Below are 26,708 nucleotides of genomic sequence, written 5' to 3'. Positions count from 1 at the left end.
ATCTAAAGCATCCATTGTCTATTGCTGTCCTGTGAGAAGAACGGAGATCCTCATGTAGTTTCAGATCTGCATGTGACAAAACATTGTGAGAAACAATAGGGTGGATTTACATAAAGTGACATTGAACAGTCTACAGCTACGGTCACAAATACTTGCCAAAGAAAAACCCTGTAAAAATGAATGTATTCATGAACAAACAGCTGTTTTCTTATAGAGTTCCGTTTATTCTTTTTTTTTTCCATCTTTTTTAAACTAAACAACGGCACAAAACTGTGTGTAAACATAGACTATAAATGCGCCAGATTTATCACAGTGTATTAGGCTGTGTTCTTACCCTTTTACTGAAGCCACACCCCTTTGTCAGATATTGGGGAAAGGTGTCTAAAACTCATAATAAATATGTAGTCAATTTATTTTTTTGAGAAGGCGTAAATTCAGGCACAATTGTGCACATCTGCTATATACATTGCAAAATTTATAGGCACACAAAGCTTAAAATATTCCTTAATCTGTTCCTTTAAACAACCTTTAGACTTAAGAAGCAAGCCTCCTCATAGCTGATACACTTTTTATACTATTGACAGTAAAAAGTTTCTTCCACCTTAGAGGAATAATGAAATGTACGCTCTCTTACACTACATCAGTCTCCTCTAGAAGCAGTGTTAGTCAGGGATCAATTCATCATATACTTTAGTGTTTTACAAAGGTTATTGGCTAAATAAAAGCCTAAAAGGCTGCCGCATTGACATAACATTTGGGCACAATACATTGGGATCCCATAGTCACAACTGTATTGAAGAGCATAGTGGTACTTTTCACTTAAAACTGTATACAAGAGAAACCTTATAAAAAACCAATATATAATAAAAATTATTTCTATGTAGCAACATAAATATAGGTTTTCCCATTTACATAGAAACATAGAAGATTGTCGGCAGAAAAAGACCACTGGGTCCATCTAGTCTGCCCTTTTAGTATTTCCCTCCTTATTATCTTAGGATAGATATATGTTTATCCCAGGCAGGTTTACATTCAGTTATTGTGGATTATTTACATTGTATCCTTATAGGATAATCCAGCCAATGATAACCATTCACCCCCCATAGCCGTGCCATGAAGTGGTCACCTCACCTGGGTCCAAGGGGGTAGACAGTCTCTTCTTCAGCCGTCTCCACGTCTTGGACGCCCTGTCCCTGAGCTGTACTCTCTTCATCTTGCTTCTCTCCTGTGTCACCTGGTCCATTCTGTAGCTCACTTCTTACTACCCCCCTAAAATCCGAATCCAAGCGATGTGAGAAGGAGCCCCCGGGAGACGCAGAACCCAACAGCAGCCTCCATCCGGAGCTCAGGAGCTGGAAGCTGCATGGAAACTGTGACACAGACAGTGGTGAGCAGTGACTGTACTGTATGTGTGTATTATGTGTTTGCCTCCCTGGCTACACGTGTCTGTCTGCTGAGTCTTGTGGGCAGGAACTTCTATTTATAGCCTTGGTGTATGCGTGTATATATATATATATATATATATATATATATATATGTGCCTAGTATATATGTGCCAGCATTGGCAGTGCCCGTACACGCATATAGTGTGCTCCCAGCAGCATGCTCCGTGTGCTTCCACCACCTCCTCCCCACATACACCAAATGTACAGTTTACTAACAGGACAGCATGACACCCACCTTCCCCCCTACACCCGCCTACTGTATCCTAACATTTGTCTTTGGAGGCGTAACCTGAAGCTTCTCGGTTCCAATGCACAAATTGTGCCATTTGTATTACTAGCATCAGAGAAGATTTTTGCTGTCTCTCAGGTACTAGGACCTGGGCACAACTGGAACCTCTGCACCCTCTATAGGTATCCCATGTCCTATCCACGTTTACATTCGAACAATATAACAATTTTTCGCACTATAATCGTCCCGTGTAATAGGGCCCATTAGTTGCAGAAACACTGCAAATTTTCCATGGGAAAGTCAAATATCTGCAAAAAGTAGTATTGATGTAGATTCTTAACCCTTTTTTTTTTTTTTTTTCCAGGATCCACAACTAATACACACTAATACATCCTCCCCACATACACCAAATGTACAGTTTACTAACAGGACAGCATGACACCCACCTTCCCCCCTACACCCGCCTACTGTATCTTACGCCACTGGTAGCACCTACATAATATTAGGTGGGGGATTTTAGAATTATATTAAATTCTCTTTTAGGCGGTCTTACTGAGTGATTGTTCCATCGAAACGACAACGATAGGGATGGCAATATAAGTGGCGACAGTAGACGCTGCTCTCATCCATGGGTCGCCTGAACAATCTAAAGATCGTCCTGGAAGCCCCTCCCGCTGCTTGTCGCAACACCACCCCACCCCCCTCACTCCTCCTTGCTTGCTGTCTTTGTGTGTAATAGCACAGACAGCAAGCAGGGAACGAGGAGTAAGCGCCAAATTATCAGGGTTCAATTTTGTGTTTAAGGAGCCTACCTGGTCTAACCATACAGAAGAGCAACATTGTAAATCAAACTACGGATAGAAGGCAAGCCAGAGGAGCTGAAATGTTTTAGTAGCACCGAGGGGCATAGCTAGGATTCACGCAATAGCAAAAATTGAACAACACATAGCACTGCGCATATAGATATATATACAGTATATGCTCTGTGCTTTACTGGTGGTGCACTGAAAACCCCTGACCTCTGTATGGAGCTCTGCACATTTTCCTACTTGATTGCCAGCTGAAGAACGAGGTCAGAGGTTATCAGTGCAGTGAAGCTGAGATCTCTGTCTTCTGCTTGTTAATCCTTTTTTGTGCTGCAGCATGTAAGTAAACATTGGGTCACTTACACACTGCAGTACATAAGGGGTTAAGCAGACGGACACACACTCTTACCTTCTCCTGTGGGCCCCCCTCCTGCACGGGCCCCATAGCAACTGCCTACCCTGCCTCTACAATAGCTACGCCACTGGTAGCACCTACATAATATTAGGTGGGGGATTTTAGAATTATAGGAAATTCTCTTTTAGGCCACGCTGTCATATAGTGATGAACACATGCAGCCCAGGCCGCACTTCCATCCATTCGCCAATGGATGCACAACATTTCCGGGATTCGTTGGCAACACAGTGTGGCTCTTGGTGAAGGCATTGGGGATTTGGTTTTGACCACAATAATTAATCGCTAAGGCTCTGTTCACACTACGTATTTATTATGACAAGAATGGCCGTTGTTAGCAAATAAAACAACGTCCGTTTTTGAGCAGCAATAAAATCAAGGCAAACAGTGGCTGTTGTTCACACAGTGTATTGAACAATGGCAGTTATAGGCCGAATGAACAAGGGAGGGCGCGAACGGGCGCAGCCTAGTGGCAGCCCGGACATGACTATGAGGGCAGTAGGGGGTGATGGAGGCAGCTGGAGGTTAAGGGGTTAATGGCCAGGGCAGGGGCACGTGGCTGTATGTCAGTTGGGATAGGGAGGGGGTTAAAGTCGGGTGGTTAGATGGGGGTAGCCAATTAGAGGAGACAGGGGGAGGGTTTTTGGATGGGATGTAAAAGGAGGGGAGGGGAGGAGTTACTCACTTGCTCCTTTTCCGGACCAGCAAACGGCCCGCCCGCCCGCCCTTTAGTTCTTGGCCGGTGGGTGGTGGCTGGAGTGATTGTCGCGGCAGCTTGTGGAGGGGAGGTCGGGGATGGCGCAGATTAAGGAGGAGTTTGGATGTAACTTGGAGGAGTAGCAACCCCTTGTTGGTTACAGGGCGTGGAAGCGGGGAGGGGTTGCTACTGGTTACTGCTCAGGCAATGGTTATCACATGGTCCTTGGAACGGGGTTGGCAGTATTGTGGCACATTTGCCCCTCCCTGAGTCAGCGCGTTGCGACATGGGAACTTGTTTTTCATACTGCCAGAAGTGCCATCCTCTACCTCCCAGGGTATGGTTAGAATTATATATATGTTATACATATAAAGTTTTAGTTTTATTGTTAATTGTTCTGGTTGGACATTTGTATATTTAATAAAGAGGCTGCTGTGGCCAATTTTCCAATTTAATGGGTATCAGTGTCTGTTTTCGGTGGAGGGCGGGAGCTACCTTAGGTATGGGGTGTATGGGGTAAGTTTACACCCCCGTAATCTGCAATACACCAGTTCATGTAAAACAGCGGTTGTTGTTTGATACTGTTCACACTCATATGATGTATAACACAATGTTGTTATACATGATGTGAACATAGCCTAAATCTAATCTGTATGTGTCACGTCAAAGCAGTGTGTAAAATGCTCTCCATATCAGACATAGGGACTTTAAATAAGGATATCTATAAGATGACCATGAAGGATTATACCCCATCATAGTTCTATGACAGACGTCTCTTTGTAAAGAATCACTTGCATGTCTTTTTTTATAATGGCTGCATATATCAGAGGGACTATAGCAGGGCTTTTATCACAATGCTCTTATAGGTAAAGAAATGTTGGGTAATGACAACAGCCCTTTCAAGAGGCATATTGGTAATGGGCAGACCTATAGTAAGAACGAATGTATGGAAGCTATATGGCAAACACCAATTATAGTTCCTTACACTGTACCTGTCTTTTGAAAAAAACTTTTGACAAGAGTTTTCAGAACCGTCCCGATCGTGAGAACGAGCAGGGAGAGGACCATGTTGCAGTGCGGTCCACTCCCCCCTCTGTGTCAGTGAAAAGAGTGGGGCTCCATAGACTTACATTAGGAGCTTGACTCATCATGTGACACAGCGCAGACTTCTCCCGGCTTGTTCTCATGATCGATACATGTCTGAACAAGTCACACAAGAAACAGTGAAAACTATGTAAACATGGCAGCCGTACTACGCCATGCTCCAGTGAGGATTGACATATGACCCTGCATAGTACTCCATTGTCTTCCCTCACTTCTCCTCTCACCATCCCACTTTCACTTCCTCCCTATGTCTATCTTTATCCACAGTATCTATGAACGTCCCCAGCATTTCAGAACAGCCTTCATGTGATACGGTCATCAGGATGTGCCCCCAGCTGTCACTTCTCTTCTGCCTTTGGCTTCTGCTCCTCCCCAGAATCCCCCTTGCCTCAGCCACTTCACATACACATGGGGCTGTCAAAAATAAGAGATGGGGGAGGAGAGGCCTGCATAAAAAATCCCCCAGGAGACCACGGTGGACAAGCAACAGCTGTGAAGATCCATCTGTGACAGTAACAGCAAATAAAACACTTGTAACGTAGTACAAAAAAGAAAAAAAAAGTTTCCATTTAGTCACTACTGGTAACAGTGCACCCATTGCTTTCCTGGCATCTCTGCTCTTGGCGCTGTCTAATAAGTGTATTATCTTACAAGTGTTTACATGCACAGCAGTGGGCAAGCCTGGCCAACATCAGTGAATGTTCCTAAAACATGGCCCAAACTGGCAGGATCTGGCCCCTTCAGTGCAGCAGAATACCCAGGCTGTATGCCAGGATAATACCGCACTATAGACTGACTGAGCATTTTATTATGCCAGGAGAAAGGTAGCTGGAGGCATAGTTGTAGCTCCTAGTCAGGTCCTTATACGTACCTGCTCTCATCTCACATCTAGAAAAGCTGGGGGACTGAATTCTAAGAGGTTGTCCGACAACATCAAGTTATACCTAGAGATGATCGAACCTGGAGCATGCTCGAGACGATCCGAACCCGAACTTTCGGCATTTGATTAGCAGTGGCTGCTGAAGTTGGATAAAGCCCTAAGGCTATGTGGAAATCATGGATATAGTCATTGACTGTATCCATGTTTTCCAGACAACCTTAGAGCTTTATCCAACTTCAGCAGCCCCAGCTAATCAAATGCCGAACGTTCGGGTTCGGATCAACTCGAACCCGAACCCGGTTCGCTCATCTCTAGTTATACTCCATCCTCAGGATATGGTTTAGCTGCTGGGACCCCTGTGGTCTCAAGAACAGTAACCTAACTCTCCCTGCTGAGTAGAGCACATTCGTGACCACTTCTCCATTCGTTAACAATGGAGATAGCTAGGCAGGATTCTTGGTTATCTCCAACGGCTCCTATATAGAATGAATGAAGCTGCAAGGTGCATGTGTGACTACCGCTCTGTTTCGGAGGAGACCCATTATTGAGGTTACGGGGGTCCCAACAGTTAGACCCCCGCAATGAGTTACACTAAACAATTATCAATCTCACTTGGCCAATTATCGACCGTTCAGACCGATAATCGTTTAGTGTAATAGCGCATGTTGAAAGCTAACATCAACAATCTCAACAATCATGTCAGAGATAGTTTCTCTACATAATAGGAGTCAGCAGACCACCATTGACTTCAATGGGCAGCTCGAACAATCTAAGGATCGTTCACTTACGGTGCGTGTAATAGCACAGGCAGCAAGTGGCGAATAAGGGGGAAGCGAGTCCTGAGCTGACAGGTAGGCACTTGCTTACCCTGGAAAATTGTGCGGTGTAATACGGCCTTTAGTTATGACCTATCCAGAGGAATCACCACTTTAATATCAAATGAATGCTATTTCAGCTACAAGTGACAATCCACAGTACATAGGTGCTGCAATATTGCTTATTACAATGGCTGTATAGTATATTTAACTTGATTCTCATTGAAGAGATCCAGTGGCGTATCAAGACTTATTTTTAGGCAATGATCCATTGAAAAAGTATGGAAACTAATCACTAAGAAGGAAAACGATCACATACTAAGTAAATAAAAGTCTCCTCAAAAAAGGGAGACTTTAAAAATGCCTTGAAGTAAAACGCAGGGTACTGCTAGAGAGATGCCTTAGACTGATCTCAAGAGGATACTGAATAAGGCCTTGTTCATACACGTTTTTAGGCTGGGTTCACACTACGTATATTTCAGTCAGTATTGTGGTCCTCATATTGCAACCAAAACCAGGAGTGGATTAAAAACACAGAAAGGATCTGTTCACACAATGGTGAAATTGAGTGGATGGCCGCCATTTAAAGGGAAATATTTGCTGTTATTTTAAAACAACGGCTGTTATATTGAAATACTGGCCGTTATTTACTGTTATATGGCGGCCATCCACTCAATTTCAACATTGTGTGAACAGATCCTTTCTGTGTTTTTAATCCACTCCTGGTTTTGGTTGCAATATGAGGACCACAATACTGACTGAAATATACGTAGTGTGAACCCAGCCTATACACTGTATTGTGTATTGTATTGCCTTTTTAATCACAGCGGCCGATCACATTCACTATTATGCAATCCCGGCCAGATTGTATACACTCAGGGGGGAATTCAATGCAGCCGCACAGAAAACTCACATGTCTATTTTTTTGGGCCGCACAAAATAGACTGTGCAGACAATGTAAATCGTGGCTCTGGCCATGCTTTACATTATCTGCTATGATTAATTGGAACATGGGCACACCCGAATTTGCCTGCATTCCAATTAGAAAGAAGTGATTTTCATCGGGCTGGTACTGCAGTACCGGCTGGGGGGGGACTTCACAGACAGTGGCCATTCTGTGACATGGCCGTGTTGCAGAATGGGCGCTGTTTTACCACGTCTCAACTACTAGCCAAACCAAAAGAAACCAGCACTTCCTCAACACCCCCAAATCTAGGGAGAGCGGGTGGTTTCCGGATTTTTGTGGTGACTATAGTGAATATTGAGTGTCGCGTGAGGGGGGCATTAAGCTGCACAATGTCCAAGTAAAGACACTAATGTCATACTCCATTCCAGTGTGTCCCTCTAACACCATATGACCAACACACCTCAAAGTTTGTCCAGTAATCCCCCACCCTGCCCCCGATCCTTTGAAGATTCACACGTCTGCTAGACAGACATAGCCTGCGTACTGTCAGCACATTCATCACTGTAAACCATAAGGTAAAGTCATACAAGTCTACTTCATGTACTGAGATCTCCGCAGTGTTTGTCTACATAAAGTCACAGCTGCTTTTTTTTTTTTAAACAACATTTTAAGTACAAGATAATCACAGGACGTGTCAAAGACAAGAGGTAATACAATCCTGCTAGGTATAGAGTCATGAGACAGGCTGTCTGCTATACATCAAAGAACGTCTACTGTGGAAAGTGAACCTGAAGGGATATATTAGGAACCACTTACACAGCAATTTGTAGTGTTACCATCATAGAAAAGTTGTAGTTGTAGGCTATGAAACTTTTTTTTATTGATCATCTAAAATAAAAAATAAAAAAGTGGCCACTTTCCAAATAGTATTGATTAAAATATCCTACCATTTTTGTGTCTACAGCTTCTATGCAGACCTATATATGTGTTTTGGTGATTACAGACCACCATCCCACCTTGTCTGTAGTCTGTTACAAATTTCCATTTGTTCCCTTGCTTCTAATGGTCCTTTTACATGGAGCGATAATTGTTCTAAAATTTGCGATATCTGCCCATGTAAATGTAGCCACCAGTAAAACGGTCTCTCAACATGCCCTAAAATCGTCGCTGGTCGTTCGCTGATATTTTGCTGATTGGTTTGTCTAAATGGTCGTTCCAAGCAAAAAAGATCAGGATAACGATCTCCCAACGATCAAAATAATGAGATTTTTACAGAATTTATCTCTTCATCTAAACGATTGCTTAAACGCTCTATAACACTAAGCAATTATCGACCATATTTGGCTGACACTGGCCGTTATGGCCGATAATTGCTTAGTGTAATAGAAGACAATGATAAGCCGACATGCACGATGTTGGCTGATCATTGTCTTTCAACAGGCTGAAACACCAACGATCAGCCCGGCAACAATATGCTGCTGTCGCTCTCTGTAACAGGAGTGGCGGCAGCAGACTGCCGCTGTCTCCTATGGGCTGCCCGGACGATCTGACGATCGCTTGGGCAGCTTCCCTGCAGCTCTCTGGCTCTAACCTGCTATTCCTTGCTCGCTGTTGGCACGTTCAGTGAGCAGGGGACCAGAAGCAAGTGTGCGCTGACCTGACAGGTCAGCACTTGCTTGCTCTCCATTTTTATTGCACTTCCGTCATTTAACGACAAATAATGGCCCTTATTTTTAAGACAAATTAATGACATTTGGTGTGTGAACATGGCCTTACACTGCACATAGAGTCTGTTTGTAAAAGTACATAAGCATTCAGATGACTATGCTAAGACAATGCTAAACTGGTTATTGGAATCACTTATGTTTATATAAGGATTCATGTACTTGTTCATATTACAGGTCATAAGGGCCACCATAGGTGTTCATAAGTCCGCTACCATACCTCCATATGCCTTCAATGTAAAGTGTGCCTGTCAGCACGTTCTTTTACCCGATTGGTCGTGTATTTCTCTCTGAATTTCTTGGAAGTTTGGGTATCCATAGCTACGTGAACCGCATTCGGATCCAAGGTATTTGGCCGCATTACAGTTTTGACATGTTCAAAGCTATGGATACCCAAACTTCCGGCCACAGAGAGAGATTCATGGCCAATTGGGTAAGAGGATGTGCTGACAAGTGCACTTCATTACAGATTGAGAGATATAAAGGTGTTTCTGTTAATTCTGTGCAAATTTGAGGATAAAAACAGTGCGGGGAGGAAAATCTTATGTGTGCCTAGAGTCCATACATTGGTACATGGAGGCTGTACAGCTCTCCACTTATTACATTGCAGGAACTTGCCTTAAAATAATGAGGTTCTATGGGGCACTGCAATATTTTGCTGAGCTGCTCTGTGACTAGTATAGAATTGTACACCCATGGGCACCTTAAGAAGTTGAATACATTACCATCTCTGGGAGGCTCCTCCTTTGCAATGAATAGTGTCATTTACATACAGTATAATGCTTCCTTCATGTTGAAACTCTGTGGTTCCCTTCCAATTATCATTACAATTGAAACTGAAGTGTATCTATTCTCCTGACCGAATCATATTGAAAGTAGCGTCTGAAGGCTATCACATGCTCCGTCCAGACACCCATGACTGTGAACTGTTAGTGAGAGGCGACCTGAGGTTGAAGTGTTGACATCTCTCACATAGCAGCAGCCACTTCAGTTAGCACTTCATAACCATCCTGACCTTCCCAAGTCCTATAAGAACAAGCATCATCCATCAAGATGTGTCAATATCCAGGTCAGGTCCCACTAGCACCAATAATCACAGTCTGAGGTTTTCATCCCTCTGGAACAGCATATTGCGCTGCTTCATCTGAAAACATAGCAGAACTCCTGTAAGAATAAGGAAATGGCACATATGTGTTGTGCCATCTATGGTTTAGGATTGGTTCATGTAGATCACAGGTGTCAAATCTGCGGCCCTTAAAGTGGAACTCCGAATAAGAAAAACTTGTTTTCTATTAAAAGTACATTAAAAGTTAAATATATGGGTCTATACAATATATTACCATATCTGTACAGTTCTGCCACACTGGTAGCTGAAAGAAATTCAGGAAGTGAAGAATAATGGCCCCTGTGCAAATCCACATTGTCTCCTGCTCCTTCTGCTCTCCCCCCTTAGGAGACAAATCTTATATGCCTCTGTCTCACATTGTGTGTGTTTGCTGAGCACAGGCTGATGATGCAGACAGGGGGCAAGCCGTGATGTCACAGGAGGCTTGGCTGGATCCCCCAATCCCCTGAGTGATTCACCATCTCTGACCGGCCAGAAGCAGGTGTTGCACTGATTTCTCTTATTGTGTAGAAGTGTGCAGTGAAATTAGGGCTGTGTTCACACATGTTGGAGTGTCATTGCAGTACTGCACTGTATTCACAAAAATGATGCAGTAACACAAGTAAATGATGCTAAACGGCTGAGAGGATCAGAGCCTTATTCTGGGGCTCAACTTCAAAGATAACGGATGCTTAATCATAATATGTGTGTGGAAATGAAAAGAAAAAAAAATCAAAAAGTTCTTTACTTTATTCCAATATCAGCGTTACATGTAGAGAATACAGCGTGCTGTGTGGTGTTACAGGTAGAGAATACAGTGTGCTGTGTGGTGTTACAGGTAGAGATTACAGCGGGCTGTGTGGTGTTACAGGTAGAGAATACAGCGTGCTGTGTGGTGTTACAGGTAGAGAATACAGCGGGCTGTGTGGTGTTACAGGTAGAGAATGCAGTGTGCTGTGTGGTGTTACAGGTAGAGAATACAGCGTGCTGTGTGGTGTTACATGTAGAGAATACAGCGTGCTGTGTGGTGTTACAGGTAGAGATTACAGCGGGCTGTGTGGTGTTACAGGTAGAGAATACAGCGTGCTGTGTAGTGTTACAGGTAGAAAATACAGTGTTCTGTGTGGTGTTACAGGTAGAGAATACAGCGTGCTGTGTGGTGTTACAGGTAGAGAATACAGTGTGCTGTGTGGTGTTACAGGTAGAGAATACAGCGTGCTGTGTGTTGTTACAGGTAGAGAATACAGTGTGCTGTGTGGTGTTACAGGTAGAGAATACAGCGTGCTGTGTGGTGTTACAGGTAGAGAATACAGCGTGCTGTGTGGGTGGGTGGGCCACAATGAAATCATAAATTACTGCAAATAATTCAGTAACACAATGAAACTGCAATGTGTGAACACAGCCTAGATGTTCTGCAACAGTTTGGGTGGGAAATGGGCAGGGTGGGGGACTGTGATGACCAGCTGAGGGAAAGCATTGCATTGTGGAACCTGTAGTACTGTGTACAACTGATAAACCAGGGAGTGCAGAAACACAAAACAGAACAAACCCCCCCAAACAAATGGTTTTTGGTAGTTTCAAAAATGGAATAGATAGGTAAGTAATGCTTTATGCTTCTGCAGAAGTTTCAGGTTTTTTTTTTTACCTCTACCTGGAGTTCCCCTTTAAGTTGTTGTGAAATTACAATTCCCATCATCCCTGGACAGCCAAAACCAACCAGACCATTGACTATACGATTAAAAAACCATCATGTCGAAACAGAGAGTCAAATACAATACATTTAGCCCTTCAGGACCAGACCCTGCCTCTACATAAATCTGCTTTAAAAATTAAAATCAATTCAACAATTCAATTAAAGGAGAACAGTGTCGTAAATGAAAACCCCAGTGTGGGCAACGGCTGGTGGGAACATAATAAAGAATCTATACATGCCTGTCCCTGTTCTCCCACAGTGGCGCATCATCATCTCACTCTCACCATCCAGTCTCAAGTTTCTCCGGGGTTCCAGTGTTGTCCCGACCTAGTGGGAATTGCCCGCTCAGCTGGTTCCTGCCAGAGGCTGAGCTGGCATTCCTTAGCTATGTTGTGATGTTGCAGGTTCGGGAGCTTTAGGAGTCTATAAGGGGTGATGCAGCACTGCGGTGGCACAGGGATGGGTAAGTATAGGTTCTTTATTAAGTTTCCACACTGGATTTTTCATTTTCATCAGAGTTCTCCTTTAATGCAGTCTGTATGTACAGCAATGTACAGTATATAACACACTACGTTTTTTTGCGAAAAACGGATGGAAAAACAGGTGCAATTGTGTGCATGCGTTTTGATCAGTTTTTCCATTGACTTCCATAAAAAAAAAAACATGCTTTTTTAACGTACACAAAAGCGTACTCAACCTTTTTTTTTTGTGTACATTAAAAAAACTGATTTAATCCTTTTTTTTTATAATGGAAGTCAATGGAAAGACTGATCAAAACGGAAGCATACAATTGCATCTGAAGAAAAAACGGATTGCAAAAACACAGTGTGAACCCAGCCTAAGGCAAAAAAAAACAAGTTGAAAAAGAAGGGGAGAAGCTGTATCACCCAAATGTATCTGGGTATGTGTGGAGCTACTGTAGGTTCAGTAAAATACCAAACAATATAATACATAAAATACACAGCTTACCTTCTGTTCTCTTTTCTTTTTGAGATACAAACAGCTGCAAAAAAAGAAAGAAAGAGCCATTTAATTGTGCAGTTCAAAGACTTATATAAAATATGAGTTTATAGTATATTTCTTATAGACTTCAGTAATTGCCTTTTTAATTGTTTATTAGGAAAATTTTCATGTAATAAGTTTGAATGATAAATAATACATTATGGAGCATGATCTTGGAAAAGAAAAAGATTTAAGGACTCTCTTACATGCAGCACCACCGCCTGTGGCTGATAAGTGAATTCCCTAATTGAAGGCGGCACCTTTAAGGGTCCATTTACACAGAAAGATTATCTGACAAAAGATAATAAGCCAAAGCCAGGAATGGATTTGAAAAGAGGAGAAATCTCAGACTTTCCTTTATGACCTGTTCTTTGTGTATAGTCTGTTCCTGGCTTTGGCTTCAAATACATGTATACAATATACATACACTAAGGGTGGGGGGGGGGTTATTAAGACTGGCGCACATGTACACCAGTCTTAAATTGAGCCATGCTTCCACTTAGATGCACGCTGCCCACGCTCCAGAGTTCCTGATAGGCTGCTGGACTGCCACATCACTCTGACACACCAGCTTAGCAATCTCCCGTGTGATGATTGGATGCCTGGTCACCACTTAGGTTACCTACAGGTAAGTTCCTGACAGAAAAGTCAAAAAATTTTATCAGCCGACTCAGCTGCTCATCTATGCCCCTTCATTTCGGCGATTAGTTCACCAGTCAAAACTTGTTTGTTAACGTATTTCTTAAAGGAACATCTCATGTTGGATATACTTCTCTATTTGGCACCATGTTACAAAGCAGGAGGAGCTAAGCAGATTGATATATTCTTTTTTGGGGAAAGCATTACTTGTATTGACTTAAAAGGGTTGGAAAAAGCAACTATGTTTTTCTAATCCTACAAAAACCCTTTAAATCCTTGTTCCCTCTGAATTTATGGGTCCAGTGGGTGGTCCTACTGATTAAGGGCTTATTCCCATGTCCTACGGATGGGGTAGCCCAGTCATGAAATGTTTCCCCGCCTAGCATGATGTGGCAATATCATGCCGGCAGCAGGGAAACTCTTTCCACCTATCTAAACCTACACTACCCCCCCACCCCCCAATAAACAGATGCCTGTTATGCAGCACATAGCTACACCATTCCCCCATCAGCTCTGCTACATCATCAGCTAGTATGGAATACATACTGGGGTGATGTGATGCAAAATCAGTGGGAAAAAAAACAGTCCTGTTTTTACTGTGCAAAAGTAATGACAGCAGTGGACAGGAAAGAAAGCTAAGGGGGTGAGTACGCAGACAGATTAATCAGGGAGATGCATGATGGGAAATGTAGTTTCCCATCTTGGTTATAGAACGGCTTTTAGAAAAACTTGTAACTCAGGAACGGCAGCAGTAAGAAAGACAGGAGACGGCTCAAAGTACTCAGGGGGACTTGTTGAGTAAGGGCCCTATTACACAGAGTGATAATAACCAATTCAGTTGATTATCGCTTCGTGTAATAGAGACAACTATCAGCACTGCTGCTGGGACAGGGAAGCTGCGGAGCACAAGAAAGAAGACCAGGAGCAGGGAGAGGTAAAGTGTAAGGTGTTTGGGCAAGACCTGCATGGACATTGCTAACGATGTCCATGTAGCCCTTACTGCCCGATTATTGGGCCTAGCAGATCGGCGCTTGTATACTAAAATTATCAGGCTGTAGTCGGCCTGTGCAATAGGACTCTAAGCCCAACTAGCATTCATTTTTTAGCTCTTAGGTGGATAACCCATTTTAGGCCCTATTACACAGACAGATTTATCTGATTCTTGAAGCCAAAGCCAGAAATGGAATTGAGAAGAGGAGATATCTCAGTCTTTCCTTTATGATCTGTTCTCTGTTGATAGTCTGTTCCTGGCTTTGGCTTCAATAATCTGTCAGATAAATCTGTCTGTGTAATAGGGCCTTTAGAGGTGCGGTCAAACTTGTCTCTTCTAAGTGAACACTATGGATAAATGGATGGATGGATATCTGGGCATCTGAACTGCATAGAAACGCAAAGTAAACATAGCAACTGTTTATCCATATTATATAAAAGTAATACAATTGAAAATAACGAAAGGATTAAACATATTCCTACATCTTGGTAACTGCAAGCGCTTATACTGCCTTGTATTTGTTTGCTTTGGCATGCAGAAAGAATAAATGACGGCTGCTTATAAATTCATCATATAAAACCACACAGGCAAATATTACTTTGTAAAGAGCTCTACTACATTATAATGGAAATATTTAAGCTTTGGTAGATCCAGCATCATTGTGACACTGGTAAGGCAATGTTTATGGAGCCAGTGCCCAGGAGCTTAATGTGCAAAATCCCCCAAATCCTCCTACACCCCTAGGGTCTGCTTGTTCACACACCATCACAAACAAGCAAAATCTGCTCCAGATGTGGCCTTGGAGACCTGTTGATAAATATAGATGGGTGACTTCCGGAAGGGTTATTCTGAGATCTGGAATGAAAGGAAAAATGCCTAAGTCCCCTAAATATGCAGAGGCTGAAATCCTAACAAACCAATCTCTGACCATAGAAACCCCAAAAGGCCTATGTAACTAAAGAAAGGAAAACACACACTGTTCCTTCTGTTATACATGTCTGTCAAAATGATCTTGGAGCTGAACCCTTACTTCTAAAACAGAACAAAGCGATTCCGATCCTATCTCTTGACCATTGTTGAGATCACATTCATTTGTCAAAGTGATTTACTGTCATAAAACTGATTTGCATCCTCTTGGACTGTGTTACTCACCTTGCCTGGTTCCAGTGACAAATGCCATGCCAACACTTGCATCCTTCAGCTAGTTAAAGGGGTTATCCAGTGAAAATCTTTTTTCTTTCAAATCAACTGGTTTTAGAAAGTTATATAGATTTGTAATTTTACATCTATTTAAAAATCTCAAGTCTTCCCATACTTATTAGCTGCTGTATGTCGTGCAGGAGATGTTGTTTTGTTTTCAGTCTGACATAGTTCTCTCTGCTGACATCTCTGGCTGAGACAGGAACTGTCCAGAGCAGAAGAGGTTTTATATTGGGATTTGCTGCTGCTCTGGACAGTTCCTGACATGGACAGAGATGTTAGCAGAGAGCACTGTGTCAGACTGAAAAAAAAAATATATATTTCCTGCAGGGCATACAGGAACTGATATGTAGGCAAATTACATATAACTTTCTGGTGCCAGTTGATTTGAAAGAAAAAGAGTTTCACTGGATAAGGCCCAGTTCACATTGAGGTAAAACGACGGAATTCCGCGGTGGACAGCTCCTTTGAGCAGAGAGTGGCAGGAGTGGAGGCAGCACGCGTAATTGCACCATTTTTGCTCAGTGTGAACTGGGCCTAACCCCTTTAACTAGACACTTCCTGCACTGGTTCTGAGCTTGGATCCAGCTGTGGCTTTCCTTTCCATCCTGGCTAGCAGCATTGCATTGCCAGGAACCACCCCCTGAAGATAACATTGGGCCTTGTGGTGTATATGAAGGTCAATTAGCCTTACGTGTTTTGCCATCCCATTACAGTTGACCCTATCTTTGCTCTAGTGCATGAATTTCAGCTGTTATGTTGGACTAATAAAATTGACCCAGACCGGGGCCTTTGTTGCTTTGCCCTTTGGATTGTCTGCCTGGTACCTGCTGTTCTATTGCTGGTTGACACTTCTGACTTCTCTCCTGGCTCATCCTTTGGCCTGTTGCATTCCTGACCACTTTCCTGGTGACAACCCTTGGTTCTATTCCTTACTATTCTGTATCTTTTTCTGTTCTTACTGTTCTGTATCAGCACTACAGCTGTGAATCAGTGACTATACTGGGGACCACCTTCCTGCAGGGTTTAAGGCTGGAGGCCAGGAGATCCCTTAGATCCCTTCACCTCAGTGCTTAGAAAATCAGGGGGGATTTATGAAGACCGGCGTACAAGTACGCCGGTCTTATATTAAGCCACGCCCCCTTTTTCGCGGCAGGATTCACTAAGAGACGTACACCTCTTAGTGAATCCGGCCGTCCAGGCGCCTGAATCTGCGCCCGGTGTACCAAATCTACACCTGCTTCCAGCAGGTGTAGATTTGCGTCATGATTTGCGCCTGCAAGCAGGTGTAAATCATGATGAATGAGATGTGGGAGGAGGCCATGCCTCCTCCCCACCTCATCACGCCCCCGTAAGCTCCGCCAGCCTGCCCATCGGGTATGGCTATAGGTTACTGGAAAGAAAAACAGAAATTATTTGCTATTATATATTTCCTATTATATTTTTTACAATTGCTTTAACTTCCTTTAAGAATGATTTAGGTAAAGGAATATATAATATGCATTAAAGCCATACTTACATCAGCAGAATCAAGAATGTGAAGCCCAGACCCCAAATGCCCACTTTTGCACATGATTTGCATATATCTGATTCCCAGGATTGTCCCATTATTATTATCACATCTGTTGTAAGAATTAAGCTGTGTGCAGTTACCTATGTAAGCTCAGTAATTTATTATTTCTTTCTACTATAGTTATTTCTGCTACCGCCTTCCGTTTCTATAAGAGAACGGTAGAACCTCTTATAGGATGCCGTTATTCAGCATGGTTTTACCACATTGTGGACACAATCTCGTCTCTTGTCTTGTTCTGTTGAGTGGCACAAGGATCATAAATGTACCAGGCCCAGAAAGCTTCAGTAGCCATGTCTCCTCTGCTTCGGAGGTTGTTCTGGCACCATATGAAGGGCTGAAGTGGTTGGAATTTTACAGCACACAGTGTGTATTGTGGGCATGTGGCTGGCACTGTGTATAAGAAGTCACTAACTTGCACTTTATAGGGTACATGCTGCTGACCCTATAAGAAATGTGCACTGTATATGGGAGACACAGCTATTTGTTATTCTAGACAATAGCTACTATTTTTAAAGACTGTGGGAGAGATTTATCAAACATGGTGTAAAGTGAAACTGGAAAAATATATAGATAACGCTGGTGCTTTACACACTGTGTGACTACGTCCCAAAAAACCAAGCCGCCAACTTGGTGCTAAGTCCAACAGTAAATAAAGTAATAGGACAAAAGCAACTTCCAAAAAAATGGTTATTTTACTTTATATTGAATGATACAAAAAGTCCATCACATAAATACAAATAAATGAATGAACGTCACCACAGTGTGTTTGGACAGACGCCAGATGATCTTCACACCATGCTTCGGTGCTAGGCAAGTCTCTGTCCTTCGAGGCTCTCACCCTCTGGGGAACGATGACGTTGATACGTACGCATCGCACCTCATACTGAATTCACAGCAGTTGGCAAGTATGGCTGACCAAAGTATAAGGTGTATGTGAACCTTTTATGCATAAAAATAAAATGTAACTACAAAAAGCATGTAAAACCTTTTCCCATAGCACCGATATGTGCATGGTACTGTGGAAATAATGTTATATTTTGGCAGATTATTCTGTTCTAAGTAGATGTGTCAGCCCACCAGGTCTTACTGAAAATTCTGCTACATCTGTACATATAAATGAGGTTGTTTCTTATTATATATTTTCCATACATTGATATGTTTTGGTGCCCTGTACAGCAGATCCACAGCAAAGCTACAATCTAACATCTGCAGCAGAAGGTTACCTGTCATCTGTACATCTACATAACAAAAATATCATATTGTAAGTAATATAATTGTACAACTTGAAGTAAATGCAAATGTATTTTTGTTGGTTTTCTCACAGACATAGTAACATAGTTTGTAAACTGAAAAGACATACATCGATTCCATTCAGCCTCCATTCCGGCAGAGAAAGGCACACAAACCCAATATAAAATTAGCTTTATGATTCATTGTTTTGTTTTTTTGTTTTTTTTCTGATTGAACAATGTCTGTCTGTGATGATTTGATTAGTAGTCCAGAACCCAGCTGCACACACTGGTAAATCCTGGCTTAAAACAGCACTGAGAAATCCAGGAGTCATAACCTAGAAACACAGATAGAACACTGTAACAGTCAGTGAACAGGGGGCAGCCCTACAAATATTTGACCTGAAGAAACTGCTGCAGGAACATAGTCTCCCAGGTCCCTACTGGTGGGATCATGCAGAACAGCCCAAGTAGTAACAGCAATAGTAACATAGCATAAAACACTAGCTAGATCAGATAGATTAATATTTCAAAACTGCAGCTCCTATTTTTGAGACATTTGTGGCTGGTTTACAGATTGCATTATAGTATTCGCCGTAGCAACAAAACAAAGACAAAAAGCATCTAAAAAAAAGTTGTTGGCTGCGTTTACACAAAAAAAAAAAGGGAGGGGGGGAAGGAGTCTGCTTTTTTTTATTTTTTAAAATACGTCTATTATTATCACATTTTAATTGACCTCAATGGGAATGTATTAAAGTCAATGGAATGACGGCCATCCAATACACACAGTGTATGAAATAATGGACGTTGTTTGTGCGGATGTCAAAATAATCATCATAATTATTATTCGCAGACGTCTTTTGCAAACAACAGACGTTATTTTTTAGTTCTTCTTTTTTCACCATCCTTACTATTAAATTCAATGGACTTTTCAATCAAAGACTCACGTAAAGGCCAGTCAGTCCTCCTGAACTAGAATGATGTATTAACAGCCGTCATTGTAATGACAGGCGTCCAAAACGGAAGTCATTTTAAGAAAATGGAGAGAAAAACCACAAGTGTGAACATAGCACAAAAGCGGCTTAAAAAAGTCGAAATGCAAAAATGGTAAATAAAAATGTCAGCCTTTTCTGGCACTCAAAGTACGGCTAAATAAGTGGGAGTGGGAACATACAGTAGGTAGACTATGTTAGTTTCATTATAAGAAAGGAATCCAACAGAGGCCCAACATGGTATTTGTTAGCATAGCATCCTGTAATCTGTGTGTAGGAGGCAGTAAGTGTTCAGCTTCCCTGCAGTGCCTCCACAGGTTGAGTTAAGCATTACACAGTGTCCAAATCAATCAACTATTTGTGTTAGGGTATGTGCACACTGAGTAAATAGGACAGAAAATCTGTCGCGTAATCCGACGCTCGCGGACAGCGGCGCGCGTCTCTGCCCGTGCCATAGACTTCATTCTATGCACGGGCGGATTCCTTCCTCCACCCAAAGAATGAACTCGATCATTCTTTGGGCGGAGGAAGGAATTCGCCCATGCATAGAATGAAGTCTATGGCACGGGCGGAGATCCACGAGCCTGCCGCTGTCCGCGAACGGGTGCGAGCGTCGGATTACGAGACGGACTTTCCATCCTGTTTACTCAGTGTGCACATACCCTAACACAGGAAAGAACAGGTCTTCCATAGGAAGTTGTGTCATCACTAACCCCCCCCCCCCCAGCAGAGACCCCCCTCTACTATATTTCCAAAATAGGTCATATGAAAATGGGTTATATAAACTGAACAACCCTTCAGGCAGTTCACATGTGTTTTCATAATGCAATGCTTCTTATAGGATCACTAACATTTCTGTATATACAGCCATCATTGCTTACATTCTATAAATAAATAACGCAACCTCTTTTCCATTGCTTTTAAGCTATTATATAAACATAACAGAGTTACGCTATTAAGTAACATAGTCTTTAAATGACACAATAACATGGATCTAGCAGTGCCGAGTGTATCATTGCAGCAATATCAGTGCCGCATATATATCTGCAGTATAGGTTATGTTAAGCCTATGGCTAGGTTCACACTGCGTTTTTGCAATCCTTTTAACGTATAAGTTTTATGGAAAAAACGGATGCAAAAACGGATGCAATTGTGTGTTATCTGTTTGGATCCATTTTTCACTGACTTCCATTAACGTACGTAAAAAAAAATGCATCCGTTTCGATCCGTTTTTTTTTTTTTATAATGGAAGTCAATGGAAAACGGATCCAAACGGATAACACACAATTGCATCCGTTTTTTCCACAAAACTTATACGTTAAAAGGATTGTAAAAACACAGTGTGAACCTAGCCTAAGCCTAAGAAAAATGTCTCTTTTATAGCCTGATATCCTGCTATAACAATATGACTATCTGTGCAGTCCAGGAGGGAAGTGGCACATTCCATAGATATCCTCTTAGGGTCCTTTTACACTTGCCAATTTTTGGCTGTCCGCAGCCACAAACAATCACTTATTTGCAGAGTCTTTACAAGTCATGATCAATTGTGCAGCTGGGCCACGTGAACAATCTCTGTATCGTTTGTGCAGCCATTTAAATGTATTTCTATGTACACAGGATGTGCGGCCAATAGCAATAAATTTTGCCACCACACAAGAGATGTACTTAGCTGATGAGCGGTTGGCTTGCTGTCATTTTCACACAGGCCGATTATCAGCCAATGTGAAAGGGGCTTTAGCGTCTATGTCAATCACCCTGAAGTCTATGAAGAATTATTACATAATTTCATAATAAGGGAGAATTACACAAAACTAACTCCCCCCTGATGTCACCGATATGAGTAGAGACACATATCCTTCTTTCTACATAAAATGAGCCAAAATTTGACTTATTTTGGTGCATATCTATCAGATACTAAAATGTGTTCTTGTTTCCTAATATTTTCTATTTTCTGATTGTAATTTTTTAAAATTTCATTTTAAGTACATTATAGTGCCCCATGGACATAGGAAACAATAAACTGGCGCTGACACTATTGACTTATATGGGGGAGTGGGGGAGATTTATCAGTTAGGGTCCTACTACACAGAGCGATTTTTAACGATTAACAACTAACAATAAATGATCGCAAACAAGATTGTTTATCGTTAACCAGAAATCGTTCACCATATTACACAGAACAATAGTCCTTAGTTACGATCGTTATTGTGATCGTTACTATGATCGTTTATTCCTTCAGATCCCAGCAAAACAATGGGCAATGGGTAATTACACTGAACAATTAGTGAAAAATGTGGAACTTGAGCGAACGAATGTGGAATTACAGCGAACGAGTAACGATAATTTTAGGTTCAGATCTAAATCAACGATCATGAGAACGATTTTCCAATCGTTGCCTGCAATTACACAGAACGATTATTGTTTAAATTCGAACAATATAACGATTTTTTGCACGATAATCCTCCCGTGTAATAGGGCCCTTAGTCTAACCAAACCACATTAATATGTGAAAGCTGGGCTGTGATGTTGTCTTCTATTGTTAGACTGCTTTATATCTCTCTCCATGTGTTCTAGGCATGGTCTGTGACCTGTGCATATGTAATTCTGCTGGAAGGGGGGAGAGAGTGTGAGCCGTGGGCAAGATGGAACAAATTTATCAAACAGCGCAAGCTTGTGTGAAATATTTGTGCCTCTTGACTATTTGGTTTTAAAGGGTAATCCAGGACCAGAAAAACAAAACAAAACCTTAACTACCTTTTTCTTCCAAAAACAGCACCACCCCTGTCCGCTGGTTGTGTGTAATATTACATCTCTGCTCCATTCATGTCAAATGGAAACAAGTTGTAATACCACACACAAACTGAGGGCAAGGGTGGCACTTTTATGTTTACACTGACTAAGTATGAAGCTAGCATTAATAAATCCAGGCCACTGTCTATAGTGAAAGATGTGTGAATATGGAATAAGGAATTGAACTGTAAAGAGGGCCCTGTGACATCATCATCCTGTACATATACCAGATGCTGCTCCTTACATGTGAAGGTGATATGCTTTCCACTTCCGGTTCCGCCTGTGGTCAGGCGTCGGCGATGGCGATGGTTTTGATTTTAATATCTTTCCTTTTTTTCCCCCTTCTTCCTTGCGATGTTTTCAATAAAGTTTTGGGCATATATATCTAAATCTTCATGTGATTTCTTTATTGATTCTGGATGTATTGGTAGGTGTTGAGGATATGCTGACTAGTGTCTATAAATATATGACTAGATACAGAAGACTTATGGTCACTACCATTGTCTGGGTAAGAAAACTATTATTTCATCTACTATACTGTTACTACTGCTCTTGTAGCATTAAATATTTTGCATTGTTACTTGACAAATCTCAATCACTTCTATGTGGTGTTGGTTTTCAAAACCCAAAAGAGAAAATGAAAAAGAGAAAATGAATCAAAAAGACAGTGATGCAAACTGAAAAAATACAAAGAGCTCCATAAAAATTCCCAGCTGGGAGAAGAGAAACAGCTGAGAAGCATTCATGTGAACCTCACCAGAGGACAATGATGGGAACTACCTATTGATTTACACAAAGTACAGCACTCAAGCAAATCCAAATAGGATGGATAGATAGATAGATAGATAGATAGATAGATAGATAGATAGATAGATAGACAGACTATGAAACATTGACTACAAAGTAATTTTCTCAGATAACATACATCCTATATATAGGTTTACTTGCAGTCTCCAAAAATAAAAAAAAGTTCCACTACATCAGATAGATAGATAGATAGATAGATGATAGACAGATAGACAAACAGACAGACTATAAAACATTGACTATGTCATTGAAAGTAATTTTCTTAAATCTTAGATAACATACATGCTATAAATAAATTTACTTGCAGTCCAAAAAAAAATAAAAGTTCCACTCCATCCGACAAACTCAGCCCTGCTCCCCTGGTATATGTTTGCTGCATAATAATGCACATCCCACTGCGTGAAGCTGCGCTGGGTTGGCTAGAATAGAGTGGTTTCATGAATAAGCAAACTCTGGGCTCTGGAAAGAGAAAACCACAAACTGCTTATTTCAAATTCCACCAGATAGAGAACTGTAGAGCGTGCACATGCAATTTCTCCTTTAGAATATAGTACGAATTTTCAGTATCCATAACTTTTCCCCATTGTAATATCTTAATTCTATAATCGGATGCATGCCTTGTCAGGTGTCTGTCATAGCCATATATCCCGCTGTCATTGGCCCCATATCTCACAATACCTTTGCTCTGGTGAAACAAGCCCTGAATAAATCCAGTAGTGGCATGCTGATAAGCCAGGGGAACCCTCAGAGGGGGTTCTGGGGCAGAGTAGATCCTAATACGCAGGCACTTCTTAGCAGCTCCATGGGAAACAGGGCCAGAACAGCTGTGCACAGAGCTGTCAGTGAGGAAGGAGGGAGGAGGGGAGGAGGGCTGACTGGTCATTTCAAATCCAGCACCGTTATCCCGTTGGTTGGAAAAGCATCTCTGGAAAAGCTGGCATGGTTCTTGCTCTGGCACTGACTGACTAATGCGCCACTCGATTCAAGGGAAAACACGTTCAATCTAAATGGAGTCTATTTATAAGCTTGGTAGCGAGATTTAAGTAATGAGTGTTGTGTACAGAAGAGGAGAAAGCCTGCTGCTATTCCTAGTGACTGTATAACTCCTTGTCAGTACATTACGCTCAGCATGTACTCAATGTCTGCGGGGCTATACTGAAAGCACCCCAATAGCTCATGTCCTGTTACAGCCGAACCCCTGCCAAATACTCTCAGAATTCCTTCCATGTGGACGACACAGGAAGTTGTAGCCATCCCTAATATCTGTGTAACACTGCCTGCAGCCAAGGAATAGACATCACGGGGATCTCACATCCACTTGCAAAGCATAATGTCTAATATAGATCCTCTTTGATGTGTCCACAGTCATCTCAGAACATAGACATACATTGTGCTATCAATCCTCAGTTTTTAAGAAAGCCAACATTGAATGGGGGAAATGTATCAATGCAGAGAGTAGTGGGAATGCTACCATATACCAATATCTATGTAAATTGTAGTGTAAATAGTCAATTGGTAATATATAATTGCATTTTACTCAAATCTAGCTTCCATTCATTCACCATAAGTGAATTACTACATCTAAAAAATTATTCAATCAGAGCCGAGCTGCACCATTAGAGAGTGCAGGGCTTCCAGCATTATTTGCTGTGTATGGGTGCAGGAGTTCCATTGAACATTAGATTGGTGGGAAGGCTGAAGATGGATAGGCCATCAATGTTATCCACACAGAAAACCATTAACCATTTTTTTTGCATCTTAAATAGACACTGTGTCTTCTTACAATCCTTTGTCGTAGCTGGCCATGCTATGGGGATAGGCCTACAGGTTGCAGGCAGCTAAATCTATATCTTGCCGTTTTCTCTACTGATAACCAAAGAGCCTGTTAGACTGACACTGCTTCTGGTTACAATTCACATTAGAGGCACTATACACTTGCTGGTTGGAGTACTTTCCTGGTGACACTATACACTTGATGGTTGCTGGACACTCCAGATGATCAGGATGCTGGAAGTTATTTTGTCTTTTTCATACAATTGTAGCAGGTCATTCACAGGTACCACAGGTCAATATCATCACTCTAATCGTTACCATAGCACAATTTAACAACTATTCTGAATGGGGGGTTGCTGACTGTACCCAGTTATGTTTATGAGAGCCCCCCTTGAATCAGTCCTTAAGGCAGTCCCATCCAGTCCACTACATTACATAAAAGCTAAAAACTAAAGAGAATGTTGGACAAATGAATATTCAAAACTATACTCCTTATTAGATGAAAATGACCTTTTTTTTTTTTTTTTTTTTTTTTTTTTTTTTAAATATATGCAGAAAAGCAGTACAGGACCCCAATCAGCAAGAGGCCACATGGAGATATTCAATATAGATACATGCAGCACATCAGGGGCAACACAGGATAGGGCAGGGGTAGGGAATAGAGATGAGCGAACATTCAGTAAGGATGAAGTGAAGCGCTTCGTCCCTATCTGTATTCCGCTCATCGGGCTGCGGTGCTTTGAAGTGTGCTCCGCTCTGTGCCGCTCCTTCCCACGTGCTGGAAAAAAGATGGATCCCGTCCTGGAAAACTGGGAGAAGATTCCCAGGACGGGATCCATCTTTTCCCAGCACCTGGGAAGGAGTGGCACAGAGCGGAGCACACTTCAAAGCGCCACAGCCCGATGAGCAGAATACAGATAGCGACAAAGCGCGTCGCTTCGTCCTTACTGTATATTCGCTCATCTCTAGTAGGGAACCTCGTCCCTCCAGCTAAAGCTTTGGCTGTCGAGGCATCATGGAAGTTGTAGTTTTATAACAGTTGGACAGCCAGGTTTCCCTACCCAGGGATATGGAATAAAACAAAGCAGTATATGGAGCACATGTGTGTATATACTAACTGCCCTATTACACAAAACGTAATAGAAGACAACGATTCAACGACATGTTGAAAGACAAATGACAAATATAGTAGCGATCCGCTGCTGTCGCTCTGTGGAATAGGAGGGGTGGCAGCAGACCGCTGCTATCTGCTATGGGCTGCCCAGACAATCTAGCCATCACCTGGGCAGGCCCCCTGCACCTCTCTCTGTACTCACCTGTAATAGCACCAGCAGCGAGCAGGGAACGAGGAGCAAGCGAGCGTTGCCCCGTGTAATAGGAGCTTTAGGGTAGAAATCCCCACCTCAGATGTCCTGGTATCCAGACCCAAATAACAAATATACAGTGAATAATCCCCCTATAAGAAAATACCCACAGCCAGATTATACAAAAAAGTAAAAGTTAGTGCAATATTAATACTACATGGGCCCTGCCTGCCTACTCACCCAACGAACATTTTTTGTTATAGCTTTCTCATGGGAAAGTTTTTTTTCCACTACTAACTTTTATCCAGACCTAACAAATACAAAGGCCAATTGCAGGTATTCCAGGCACCACACGGACCACCAACCCTTGTGGCACCACTAAGTACCTCTGCCTGCCAGTCCGAGCAATCCAGGAGGTGTACGATTAGTGTACGGTCAGTATAACATACATATACAGCACATCTATGTTAGATTTAACTAACCATTTCATGTCTATGCAGGAGATATGGAGTGCTGCCAAATCAATATGAGATATTCATATTACCAAACCAAGGGGACAGTCACATACACATGTAATGGCTGTAATAACAG

General features: G+C 42.0%; 1 protein-coding gene across 2 annotated transcripts in view; it reads right to left on the bottom strand.

Moving 5' to 3' along the window:
• STARD8 (StAR related lipid transfer domain containing 8) overlaps positions 1-23,846 on the bottom strand; it is a 95,664-nt gene extending 71,818 nt beyond the window's left edge. Inside the window, exons 1-2 of one of the 2 annotated variants that reach the window (XM_069943402.1) lie at positions 23,719-23,846; positions 12,787-12,820 (exon numbers count right to left, since the gene is read on the bottom strand). In XM_069943402.1, coding sequence (XP_069799503.1) covers positions 12,787-12,820; positions 23,719-23,763 — 79 coding nt within the window. In that variant the 5' untranslated portion in view covers positions 23,764-23,846. Of the gene's footprint in view, positions 1-1,131; positions 1,629-12,786; positions 12,821-23,718 lie in introns of those variants that run through there. The other variant, XM_069943401.1, reaches the window with a different exon arrangement.
• Positions 23,847-26,708: the final 2,862 nt, after the last annotated feature.

The sequence above is a fragment of the Dendropsophus ebraccatus genome, chromosome 10 (genome assembly GCF_027789765.1).
Source record: "Dendropsophus ebraccatus isolate aDenEbr1 chromosome 10, aDenEbr1.pat, whole genome shotgun sequence".
Classification (NCBI taxonomy): Eukaryota; Metazoa; Chordata; class Amphibia; order Anura; family Hylidae; genus Dendropsophus; species Dendropsophus ebraccatus.
The sequence above is the reverse complement of the archived record's forward strand: the minus strand, read 5'-3'. Positions and strand labels throughout refer to the sequence as shown.